Consider the following 13,234-nt stretch of genomic DNA (forward strand, 5'->3'; position numbering starts at 1 on the left):
GTGTGTGATAATGAGAATTATAATATAGTTTTTTCCTTGCTTGCAATTTGTAAAACATTTCTTCCAAGTTGCCTTTAGTGTAGGGAAAATTACAAACAAGAAATTAAAAAAAAAAAAAGAATTAAAAACAAACACACAAGGAAATGACCCAGAAAAGAGCTTTTTTGTTGTTGTTTTTCCCCTTGCTTTTAAAAACTAATTTTCTTAATCTATTATTTTTTTGCAATTTGTAAAACATTTCTTACCAAGTTGCCTTTTAGTATAGAGAAAATTAAAAACAAGAAAATTAGTAAAAGAAAATACAGTTGAAAACAAACAAATGACCTTGAAAAAGAGCTTAAAAATTATAATTCTGTAACATAATTTTAAATATGTAATAATGATAACTATAGATATAGTTTTCCCTCAGCTTTTTTTTTGTTTTTTTCCCTAGCTTTTATTTTTAAACAAGGTATTTTTATTGACAATTCAACAAGATGCACAGAGCATCAACAAACAAACAGCACCAACAAGGAGAGAAAACAACCCCACCAACCCATAAACAGAGAAAGCCTGACCAGCGAAAGGAAATAAGACAAAAATGAAAAATTAATTAATGAAAAAGATTTTAAAATGTATTTACATAAATATAAGAAAAGGATGAAAAATAATTTTAAAAAAAATATACTTTTTTTGGGGGGGGGGGGTTCTTAGCTTTTTAAAAATACTTTTCTAAATCTATTAATTGTTTGCAACTTGTAAAACATTTCTCACCAAGTTGCCTTTATTCCCATGTTCTTGGAAGAAATTACACCCATTTGCTCAGGGTTCAAAGGTTTGAATACTCAAGAACGGCGCCTGAAAGCAGCACAAGAAAGATGATGTCACTCTAGGTTTCAAAGGGTTAATGAAAAAAAAAATTTCTTTGCTTACTCTCATCTCAGCAGCCATCTTATGTTAAATGAAGTATACTGTAACATTTGGTGGCATGACAACCCTAGTTCACTTTTAGATCAAAATTTGTAAATGTTTTGTATTTGAAAACAAACGATCCATCTTTTTTCATCTCAAAGAACAAATATGGTCTCAAATAAAACCCAAAAAGAAAAGGAAATTAATATTTCCACCAAAGATATCCTGACAGAGCCCTTTAAACCATTGTCAGCCATCAAGGTTGTATGAATGAGGCTTTATTTTTGGGTCACTGGTCAGCCTATAGGCCTCTTAGGAACTGCAATTTTGATTGAAATAAAAAAAAATATTATCCAGTAATTGAAAATATACATGTTACAAAATAATGTCAGTAATTAAGAGTCTTGGAGGCTTCATTAAATGTTTATAATGACAGGAGAAGGGTGCATGAATCCCCAGCCTTCCTCATAGTTAAGTAGAAGCAGCTCATCCCGCCCAGTAGGTGGCGACAGCGCACACAGAGTCAAGCTTTCAATCAGAAGAGGAGGAAGATGAAGGAAGAAGAGGCTTGGAGAAGGTTGGTGCAGAACGAAGTAGCAGCACGCTGGACGTCTTCAGGGAAATGCTTGAGACAGGAACATTTAAATTTCGTGTACCAGTATTAAGAAGTGCGCATTTGTGCATATTAAATAAGTTTAGTCTGTATATGTAGCTAGCTAGGTCGCTCTTCTGTTTTTAGCATGATTCTGAAACGAGGTTTCGTCCAGTAACGTTAGCTGAAGTTGTATCTCTGCACATGGAGGTCCATGTCCGGTAATTAGGTGAGTAAATTATTAATTAAACCTGTTATAACACTGTTGTTGGTTATATAGTGTCGGAGACGGCACAATTAGATTGCTTAACGTGGTAAACCGACAACCGTGAGAGCACGTGGTCAAGAAAAGACAGGGCGTGTGACGGGCCACGCCAAACTCCTGTTAAAGATTAGGGTGTTTAGTCTGAACTCGCGTATAGACAAAGTTTCATTGGTTAAAATAACAAAACATGATCTCTTTCTGAAGTATAAGCAGCAGCTCTTTAATTCGGCATACATTCTACAATCCTAACGCTTGTTTTTATGCAGTAATTCGGTGTACACATTTCACCACCTACAGGTTTGATGGTAAATGTCCAATGTGTCGTCTTTTACAGATCATCTGAAGAAAAGGAACTCCTCAGATGGACCTCAGATGCATGTATGTATTGCAGTGTGTTATATAATGAAGTGAATAGCCATCCCAATGATTATACCAATCACTACCCATCTGACCCATTCATATGTCTGGGGAAGATTATTCATGAACTTCTAAATGAGGGTTTTTGGCATTCACCTCCCAACTAAAGAAGTTGTGGTTGTGTGATTTTTCGTCTCATTTTAATATCTGCATTATTCTTTCAGGGTCGACCTGCTGAGGTGAAAGCGAGTTCAGGTGATTCTTGACACAACTACTTCTACAAAGTGCACCTGACTGGTTTGTTTTGGCTTCTATTTAAGTTATTCATCATCAAATAAATACAAATTGTGAAGCAAAGTTGATGTGTGTGTGTTGTGTTTTGTTCAGGAGAGGGCTGGATATTTGTGGGGAGCTAAAGTTAACAGCCCTTTCTTACATTTTGTACATTTAGCACCAGACTGTCCCTGTTTATTTCATGTGTATATCACATATCTATAGGCAGAAATCATCCTATTAATCCTTTCACATCATAGTTGGGTGGAAGTGGTGGGAAATTAATTATTTTACACAATATGTACTTCGTTGTAGGTACAACATTGAGGTACTTTTACAGACCATCTCTATTTGATGCTTTTTTAAGCTTCATTTCATTTCAGAGGGAAATAATGTATTTTTATACTTACTTCTTTTACATAACATTTGGAGTCACCGCTTACTTCTCAGGTTAGAGTCCAAAATATGTAAATCTGAGCAGCAGAAATTATTTTTTCTTTACCATTAATCATGTAATGGCCCCTCACATTTATCTGGTCTTTGGAGGGGTTCGACCCTTAGGTTGGGAACCAGTGGCCTAAGCTCCCGAACTGTATATAAAGTAGTTAAAACTAGGTCTGTGTCAACCAGCTCCAACAGTAAACTGTGGCTTTCACATTGTTGCATCAGCCTAAAGCTAGTGTAATGTTTTTCTGCAGATGAGTGGTTAACCATTTAAAATGTACAGTACATTTTGCTTGTTGTTCTGTACTTTCACTGAAGCACAATTTTGATTTGAGGCTTTGACTTGTAAGAGAGCAATTTTTCTCTTGTATTTACTCAGGTTGAGTATCTAAAACTTTCTTTTAAATGAATCATAAATATTCAGTATAAATGTAAGGTTTGTGTATGGATTTTTAATGAAAGGTAAATTACAAAAATACTGGGAAAAGTCAATCAAAAATTAAAAAAAGTCATTAAAATCACTGAATCAAAACATGAAATATGATTACAAGGAATAAAATTAAAACAAATTAAATATAAGCAAAAAAAATGAACTTATGGAGCATAAATTACAGAATAAAAGTACAACAAAATAGTAAAGAATACATGTGGTTATTTCAGACTATTTAGTAAAGCATCTTTTTCTCAATATTTTATTATAGTTTTCAACACAAAAATAACACACAATGGCCACAAGAACTAAACATTTGGCTTGGCTCCCTTCGACAAAATGTACAAAGCACACAATATACTAGAAGAGGTGATTGCAGATCCCCTATATACTGTTCAGCTTCTATGTATGCATATGTAGTGTATATGGAAACACTCAGTCTCATTACAGTAGACACTGATGCAACAACTAAACATCTGAGTAAAAGAAAGGAAAATAAATACCAATTCAAAAGAAATGGCCTGAAAGAATATAACAATAAATAATGTATAATTTGGTAGAAAAGAGATGTGAAACAAGAACAGGACATATTGGTGAGAGAAGGATAATAGTAATTAAATAAATAATAGAGGAGTCTATTAATCCCTTTAAATTTAATATAGTATTTGTGAGTCTTTTCCCTGTATATTTAAAAAAAGGATGACCGAGTCTTTATAAAGTCTCTCATTTTATTTTTTACATATTTTTTATAATTTATATTTTATTATTATTTATTGTTATGTTGTTTTTAGGAGAAGATTTATTAGTAAAACATAACGCTAGCATTGTTAGCATGCTAGTAGGTGCAGCAGTGTATAATTACAGCTAGCATAGTTAGCATGCTAGCAGGCGTAGCCCCGGACTAGGTAAAACTAACGTAGCATAGTTAGCATGCTAGCCGGGTTAGCGGTGTAGCCGTCCCCCGGAAGCTGTTGTTCTTCTTCGTGGCAGGAGGAGGCTGTTGCTTAGTGCCACGTTGATGGAGACCAGTGGGGACGTGGAAATCTGTCTTGAGTCCGTAGCCGGGACCCGGTAGCCTCCTTCTTGTGTTTTTACAGCCGTTAATCCCGAAGCAGAAGCGAAAGGAGGAACTCGTTCGGGCGGAGCAGTGTGTTAGTGTGTGTCACCTATTTTATGTGTGTGTTCATGTGAGAAGGAGCAAAGAAAGGGAAGGTAAGCCGCTTTAGTTGGAGTAATAAGATGTGTGTGTGTGTGTGTGTGTGTGTGTGTGTGTGTGTGTGTGTGTGTGTGTGTGTGTGTGTGTAACTGTAACTGTCTTCACTCTGTTATATTGTGCAGCCAGCTAGCAGGCTACATAACGTAATATCCCCTCTGTGGCTCGAGGACATGCCGTACCATGTTACAGCAGAGCAGGTACAGACAGTGACAACACACTGGAGCCTGTTTTCTGATGTTTGACTTTAATGTCTCTCATTCCTGAGGCTCCTCACAGACAGTGTGTGTGTCCATCAGCTGTTAGCTTGATGCTAGCTTCTACTTTATGTCTCCCTGACTTCACCTTTGAATGAAGAGCGCCGACTGGTTCCCTGCTGTCTTAAAAACTACATGCTATTTGCATTTTCACTGCAGCAACACAGCTTTAACATGCAACACACACATGATGAATAGTGTCAGTGGCTGTAGGCCTCTGTGTGTAACTCTGACTGCTGTGTTTATTACAGTCACTGGGCTGAGAGGTGGACACACACCACACTAAAGTGGGAATAAAACCTGAATTACTTGTTTATAAAGCTGTCACATGCAGGCTGCACCACTGACTGTGTGCCTCCTGTAACCTTTAAAGGCTCACTTACGCCCAGTGACCAGTTTATTAGGTACACCTGGCTCACACTCATGCAGCCCTGCAGTTGAGTTTTAAACTGTTTCAGAGAGGTGTTGATTCAACTGTGCAGCCATTTTGGAGGATGTGTTGCTAGTATTTTGTCCACCCTGCTTATATCAGTGAGAGTATGGTAAAAAATAGAAACACCGCTCAATTAATGCAATGCAACAGCCTCCAAAATGAGCATCTAAACACCTCTTTGAAACAGTTTCAACACAAACTGCTTGTGTTTTGCAGGCCTGCTGTATTAACTTTAGCTGCTTCTTGATCTGTGTTGACAAATCCAGTGTCTGTTTTTCTAAAATCCGTCTTTGCGTTGCTGTCCTGCCAACGTGGCCCAGCAAGTAAACACTGTCTGGGACACACACATGTCACACTAAACACATACGCTGCAGTCACATTAGCAAGGCATCGTTTCACAGCCTGCATGCACAGCAGGAGCAGTTACATAACATTAATACATACGTCACAGGAACCAGTAACCGAATGTACTGAATGTACGTTTGAACATGAGAGCGTGAAAAGGTGTGAACCTGTCCTTTAACACATCATCTGAATGTAAATAATATGCTCTGTTATCTGAGGTGATTCCTGTGGAGGGAAACATGTTAGAGTTACTGCATGTTAGTTTAAAATGTGAACTTATTGTTCCAGGATGAAACTCAAAGAGATCAACCGCACAGCCATCCAGAGCTGGAGCCCTGCACAGCACCACCCCATCTACCTAGCAACAGGTATGAGCATGCAGCGAACACCAGCACACGCCTGCTGGTGTTGTGACAGGACATTATATAATTTTTGACTTCATACATTCATACAGCTGTTTAAACTAATCTGAGTCACAGAGCATGCACCTCACCTGTTTGCCTGTTTGATGCTTTGGCAAATGTCAGTAATAGAAAATGCATTTTGTTTAGTTTATTTGGCATTATGAGAGGATGGACAATGAGTGACACTGCAGTGGAAAATACAAAGTCCGAGACTTGTGCTTTTAGATGTAAAGATAGCAAAGATGCAGGAGCCCAGAGCCAAGATAAATTTTACATTTAAATTAAAAATAAGCTTTAAAAAGTTCTTCAGATTTACTCCTACTCACTAACTTAAGAATGAAAGTGATTTATGTAATTAAGTACGACTTAAAGGTCCAGTGTGTCAGATTTAGGAGGATATATTGGCAGAAATGGAATACAATATAAGAAGTATGTTTTCTTTTGTGTATAATCACCTGAAAATAAGAATCATTGTGTTTCCGTTATCTTAGAATGAGCCGTTTATATCTACACAGGGAGCAGGTCCTCGTCTACAGAGATCACCATGTTGCACTGCCATGTTTCTACAGTAGCTCTGAAAGGACAAACCAAACACTGACTCTAGATAGGGACATTTGTGTTGTTGCGTCAGTCACTATAGTTAGCAGTCGATCCGTGATGAGAGCATCAGAAAAACACTGATTTGTTTGAAGGTGAAACTGCCTGATTCAGTGTTTTTACGGGTTTAAATCACCTGGTCTGTTTGTTTGGAGAGGAGCAGACCTCTGTGGATGATTTCTCTCCCAGTAAAATCTCCTCAACGTCTGAATCACACATAAGGTGATGTTACGTCCCTGCGAGAGGTCTAGGGGAAGGGGGGAGTAACTCGGTGAAGTGGTGGGAATTTTCAAAAAGAGAAAAAGGCAAGCAAAACAAACCGCCAGTTTAAAATACGTTTATTTACAACGAAAACGGGAAAAAGGACCACCAATGAAAAACGAGCTCCGAAAGGGAACCGGATCGCCTGTAGCAGGGACACACAAAAAAAAGAAAAGATTAAACACAGCCAACCAGATATCACAGCACTGAGACAAACTCTCACTCTCCCTTATTTACCCAGTCTTCTGGCCCACTGGCACCAGCACTACTCCTCCTTCATTTATTTATACTCTCGCTGATGAGGAATGATTGGGATTAGCTGCACGCTGAAAAAAAAGCAAGGGGAAAACACAAAACAAAGGCTGCCGAACAGCGCAGGAGAAACACTGATTTGTAACATGAAACTTCTTTATTCAGTGTTTTTACTGGTTTAAATCACCTGGTCTGTTTGTTTTGGAGAGGAAGAGACCTCTGTGGATAATTCAGCTTGTGGTAAAATCCTCCTGAACACTGAAGGAATTCTTCAGCTGATTGCAATCTGCAGTCCTCACTGCTAGAGGCCACTATATCCCCTAAATCTTACACACTGGACCTTTAAGATAAACTACAGTACATAACTAGAGGTGAGCACAAACTCCCTGAGGCATGTCTTTGTACAAAATGTTATAGTCATGATGAATATTTTGCTATCTATCTGTTCATGTATATTTCAGAGTAGGCTGGTTTTAGTCTAATATTTGGATTTGATTCAAACACCAAATAGGGTGTTACCACTTGTTTCTTTATCAGGGGTGCAAACAACACGTATAAAGGTGCCACTGATTTTGTTTGCACTCACTTTCCATCCGTCTCCATTGTCTGCACTTGTCAAATGTTATTAAACTCTCCTGAATATATGTTTTCTCTGAATTATACCAGCAGCAGAATTTATTTTCTGCTTCACTTGTTTTTTTTCTGTTTTAATTTCAGCAAATTTCCTATAATTTTCGCCCTATTTATACAATATATGTACATGTATTGGATTTTTGTTAACGTTAGGCTAATTTCTACAGTAGATATTAAAATATAGACTTTTTTTAGACTTTATTTTCATTATTTTAAGAACAAAAGTAGACAAAACCAATAACAACAGATGGATAACGGCCCTTTATGTCCCTTTATGTCCGTGATAGTCCTTCAAGATCACCAACGTCCTTATGATCCTTGACCTTGATTCCTGGAAATCCAGGGTGTCTCTAAGGAGGGAGAAATCCTCCACTCATTCATGAGCCACAGTCCATCCTGTATGTCTCGATGCTGATGGGAACGAAGCAAAATTCCCTAAACAAAATTACTTTAAAGTCAAATAATATTTCCATTTTTTCCAGTATTTTTATTTATTTTTTTTTTTACATTTTTTAGTGGCATGACTCAGAGGAAAAAGTCGGTTGTTCTTTAACATAAATTACCATAACTATTTCTGTCCATTCAGAGACTGTTGGAGACTCCTTACTCTGCCATTTCCTGGTTTTTGCTTTTTTTACAACCTGCTTGTAGTATTTGTAATAAATATCCGTCCTGCTCTGTTTGTCTGGTTGGTTCTTTCCCAAAATACATTACACTAAAGTTAAAATCCAGCTCTAAACTCTGTAAATAAAACTGACTTTTTAAACATTATTATTACTCATGTTTTTGCCAGATCATGTGTAAGAGAAAAAGTGAACGGGTTTCTTTAAAAGAATGAGCAATATGGCTGATGCAGGGTCTCTGATCATCTCATATCAATCATGTGAAGACTTGCTGCAGTGAGGAGTGTGTGTCCTGATAAATGTGTGTTACTCTTCACACTCTGCCGAGAAAGTTTTAACTCCTTAGTTGGCTTTTTAGATCATTGTTATGTGTAATATTTAGAAGCCGGACAAGTAGGAGTCTTTGTGACATGGCAGCATCATGCATTACGTGACACAACAAGCACCAAAGCTTCCTGTGCTCTCTGTGTGCAGGAACATCAGCCCAGCAGCTGGACGCCTCCTTCAGCACCAATGCCTCCCTGGAGTTTTTTGAGCTGGACTTGACGGAGCCGTCTCTGGACATGAAGTCATGTGGCAGCCTCTCCTCCTCTCACAGGTACAAAAGCTGCCGACAACACCACATGTTGTTGACTCTTTCCCCCCTTTTTAAGTGCAGCTGTTCATCACACATATTTTGTTCCCCTTCCTTCCAACAGATACCACAAACTGGTGTGGGGTCCCTTTGGGATGGATTCCCAGGGTCACCCATCTGGGGTCCTGGTCGCAGGAGGGGAGAACGGCAACGTCATCCTGTACGACCCTGCAAAGATCATGGCGGGAGAGACCAACGTGATCATTGCTGAGAGCGACAAACACACGGGGCCTGTGAGAGCGCTCGATGTCAACCCGTTCCAGGTAAGATGCGTTTGACTCCAGTGTCGGTGAATTTAATATCGTATTGAATGGTATTTTTAAACGTAAATTAAAGATCTATCTTTTAATGTGGAGTAACATTACAATCCTTGTTTTCAAGTTTTAACCAGTGGTTTTAATCTTTTATCTCTCCTGTTCATTTTTATTCTGTTTTATTTATTTATTTGCTTTTTTTTTATTCTATGGAGTTTTAATCGTCTTTTTGTGAGTTTGTTCTGTTTTTGTTGGTTTGCTTTTTTTAATATTTTATTGTCTTGTGCAGTTACTGATTTTATTTTTTGTCTCTCTGCTGCAGACGAACCTGGTTGCATCAGGTGGGAATGAGTCTGAAATCTATATCTGGGACATGAATAACTTTGGCTCTCCAATGACACCAGGACCTAAAACTCAGGTATTTATTTTTATTCTATGAACTGAAATTAACATTTATTTTCTTCTATAATGTGTAAATATAAATGATTCCTTTAAATGAATACTGCGTCATCTCCGCTGTCAAAATTTGAAGTTCATCTTCTGTGTGAAGCTCATTTTTTTTAACAAGTTTCTGTATCATTTTGTCAGATGTCACCACAATCTGTATCTTCTCATGCATGTAAATAACATTTGTATCTTGTACTGATCATATAATGACAAAAAGAGCTTGTGTTTTTGTCCTGAAGCCTCTGGAGGACATCAGCTGTGTGTCGTGGAACAGACAGGTCCAACACATCCTGGCCTCCGCCAGCCCGAGTGGCAGAGCCTCAGTGTGGGACCTCCGCAAGAATGACCTCATTATTAAAGTCAGCGACCACAGCAACAGAGTACGTTCCTCCTGCTGCTCTCAGACGAAGTCTCGGACAAAAGGAAATTGCCACAATCCTTTAGGTGCCGTCGACTCAGCATTTGTGTGCGTGTCTTTGTTTTCAGATGCACTGCTCCGGGCTGGCTTGGAACCCAGAGGTGGCCACTCAGCTGGTCATTTCCTCAGAGGACGACCGGATGCCAGTCATCCAGATGTGGGATTTACGTTTTGCTACCTCTCCTCTCAAGATTTTAGAGAACCACACACGGTAAACACACATTTTCACTTTGGAGCCAAAGTAGCACAAGGCCCCAATCAGACAGAGTGCGTTTTTGTAAGAAATTTCAGTGAGTGAAGCGTTTTGCTCGCTGCTTTTGGGATGTTGAGCGCCTCATGTTTTCCTGATCTATGGGCCTCATGTTTTTAGAGGAGTGCCCTGAACACCTTGAGTTAAATAACTTCGACTCAGAGCAGAAAAGCGCCCAACATCATCGCCTTTTTTATCCTATAGTCCAATCAGATGACCTGAGAGATGGGCCTTTTGTGGTGTAGTGTACGTGGTTTGTGTGAAGCTAACGTTAGCTCGCTTTGAATGTTGTCCAAAGCAAACTGCAAGACAAATTTTCACCTCAGCTACTTTCCAACATGTTACCAACCATAACTAGGCCCGATGATTCACAGCAGCACAACTCATCCTAAAATAAGCCTTAAACCAACCATCATCAGGGCGGAGCTCCTGGACCAGCTGGTGCAACTCCCTGTGATTCCTCCTCTCTCTGAGGGTCTCATGTGTCCACACAAATCTCTGTTTCCCTGTGTGTTATGTGAGATTTGGGAACAGCCTCTCACCCTCAATCAGAGCTACAACAAGTGTCCTCCACCTGTCCATTTTTGTGCAGATTTCAAGTTACAGATCTGTGAGTTTCCCTCATGGCAAAAAAGCAGTTAAGCTGAGGAAAGTTGATTTGATAGTTGTGTAGCAAAGCTTCAAAAAGCACTCTCTCATTTTCTTTGGTTAAATTTGATAATTTTCTTACTCATGACAAGACCAAAGCCAGCAGTGAATTGATCCTTCCAACGATCTTCTTCCTCTGTGCCAGCTGAGGAGCTCAGTTGTCGTCCAAAAACTATTACAAACACGTCAATGAGTCACACTGTTGCACATGAACACACACACTGTAGTTTATTTTGACTCAGTCCCACATACTCCGTCCTGCTGCCACAAATACTAGAGCACAAAATGTGGATACATCTGCTGCTGAAAATAGTCCCCAACAGATGCAGGGAATTTTTGTACAAAGACAGTGTCCAGATGTTAAAAGGAAATTATTCAGCCTTGTTTTTGTGATGAAACTCTTTATTTGTGACCTGTTTTAAAAGATTTACATCTTCAGTAGGAACAGCGGTCATGAAGCTGAGAGCCACAGAAAAATGAGGGAGGTCAGAAAGTATTAAGAGACAGACTCACAGATTGTTGTTTTTGGTCTTTTCATCAGATTTGTTAGCAATAAGAAAAGTATATAATAGTGCCAGTGTTATCTCCTAAGACATATCTGTACTGTTGTCTGTATGCAGGGGTATCCTGGCCATCGCCTGGAGCTTGGCTGACCCCGAGCTGCTCCTGAGCTGCGGGAAGGACAACCGGATCCTGTGCTGGAATCCAAACACAGCGGAGGTAAATGTTTGCCATACATGTTTTATTAACATAACCAAAGTACTGAAAAAAATGCTCTGTTTTGTTCCTCTGATTTAAATTAATGATGAATGCTCAGGTGCTGTACGAGTTGCCCACCAGCAGTCAGTGGTGCTTTGACATCCAGTGGTGCCCCAGGAACCCTGCGGTGCTGTCGGCCGCCAGCTTTGATGGACACATCGACATCTATTCCATCATGGGAGGAACAAACCAGGCGCAGAGCCAGAGACACGCTGACCAGGTGAGATTGAATCACCTGAGACAGAAACATGAGTGTGTGCTGTGAAAGATGCTGCGCTGCGTGATTATTTTCTAGATACACTACGAAACATAGAATATGTAAATCAACAGATTGCAGGCTGCAGTATTGACCGTGTGTGTGTTTGAGCAACGAGGAGGTGCTCCGACTGTTGTTTTGTCTTTAACGTTCTGTCAGCACAGCGCTGTGTAGGTGGAAATCTGCTGCTTGTGATCGTCTTTTGATGGCCTGCATGTTATTAAATATCTGAGCAGTTTTATAACGTAGCACAAAGTGACGGGCTGCAGAGCTGAAAGGAAATTAGAGACTTTGTTCTGCAGCAGCTGACGAACATCAGCCATTATTTATACAGCAGCTGGCTGTCTTTGATTATATCAGTTGTTCAGCACAGCTCTGGAGTCAGCTTGCCACCTATCTGTCATAACAGTCATGCAGTGACTGGTCAGGATGTGTTGTTATTTGTGTTTTATACAGTGCTCAGCATAAATGAGTACACCCCACTGAAAGTCTCTGAAGCAAAGCTAAATTCTAGACTACAAATGTCTAATTTAACAATAATCAACCACAGATGAGTCTAATTATTCATTACACAGGTGTCCAGCAGACAGTTGACTATAAAAGGGTGTTACTTAAAGTAAACCCCTTCCCATTTCATGTTGTTAGCAATGGCACCACATGGAAGAGAAATGTCACAAGACCTGAGAAAGCAAATAATTTCTTTACACCGCAAAGGTGAAGGCTACAAGAAGATCAGCAAAGCTTTACTTATCAGTCAGAATACTATAGCAAAAGTGATCCAAAAATTTAAAAAAGATGGAGCTGCAACCATCTCACAGAGACGTCCAGGCCGTCCACGAAGTTAACACCTCGACAGCAGCGTCTTCTGATGAGAAGGGTCGAAGAAAACTGGCATGCAAGTTCATTGCAGTTATCTAAGGAAGTAGAAAGCCAAACTGGGGTGACTCTTTCTCGTGACACGATACAGCGTACACTGCAGAGGAATGGCATGCGTGGGTGCCGTCCACGAAGGAAGCCTCTCCTAAAGCCCAGGCACAAAAAAGCCTGCCTAGAGTTTGCCAGGGCCCATGCTGACAAAGATGAAGACTACTGGGACTCTATACTCTGGAGTGATGAGACCAAGATAAATGTTTTTGGAACTGATGGCTTCAAAACTGTATGGTGTCGCAAAGGTGAGGAATACAAAGAAAAATGCATGGTGCCTACAGTGAAACGTGGTGGTGGCAGTGTCCTTATGTGGGGTTGCATGAGTGCTGCTGCTGTCGGGGAGCTGCATTTCATTCATGGCATCATGAATT

At 39.6% G+C, this 13,234-nt stretch overlaps 1 protein-coding gene and 1 long non-coding RNA gene across 7 annotated transcripts in view; both read left to right on the forward strand.

Annotated features, from left to right (window-relative positions):
• The first annotated feature begins 1,456 nt into the window (after nt 1–1,456).
• Nucleotides 1,457–2,462, forward strand: LOC117270124 (uncharacterized). Its single transcript, XR_004502768.2, has 3 exons — nt 1,457–1,712; nt 2,083–2,126; nt 2,330–2,462. It is a non-coding gene; the product is annotated as an uncharacterized LOC117270124 (long non-coding RNA).
• A 1,818-nt stretch (nt 2,463–4,280) lies between these two features.
• sec31a (SEC31 homolog A, COPII coat complex component) overlaps nt 4,281–13,234 on the forward strand; it is a 30,052-nt gene continuing 21,098 nt past the window's right edge. For 4 of the 6 annotated variants that reach the window (XM_033647054.2, XM_033647055.2, XM_033647057.2 and 1 more), the window contains exons 1-9: nt 4,291–4,464; nt 5,789–5,868; nt 8,745–8,868; nt 8,969–9,167; nt 9,481–9,576; nt 9,845–9,985; nt 10,092–10,234; nt 11,542–11,641; nt 11,739–11,900. In XM_033647054.2, the coding sequence (XP_033502945.2) occupies nt 5,790–5,868; nt 8,745–8,868; nt 8,969–9,167; nt 9,481–9,576; nt 9,845–9,985; nt 10,092–10,234; nt 11,542–11,641; nt 11,739–11,900 (1,044 nt within the window). In that variant the 5' untranslated portion in view covers nt 4,291–4,464; nt 5,789. Of the gene's footprint in view, nt 4,465–5,788; nt 5,869–8,744; nt 8,869–8,968; nt 9,168–9,480; nt 9,577–9,844; nt 9,986–10,091; nt 10,235–11,541; nt 11,642–11,738; nt 11,901–13,234 lie in introns of all 6 variants that reach the window. The other 2 variants (XM_033647056.2, XM_078161839.1) reach the window with 1 other exon arrangement.

Source organism: Epinephelus lanceolatus, chromosome 19, assembly GCF_041903045.1.
Source record: "Epinephelus lanceolatus isolate andai-2023 chromosome 19, ASM4190304v1, whole genome shotgun sequence".
Classification (NCBI taxonomy): Eukaryota; Metazoa; Chordata; class Actinopteri; order Perciformes; family Serranidae; genus Epinephelus; species Epinephelus lanceolatus.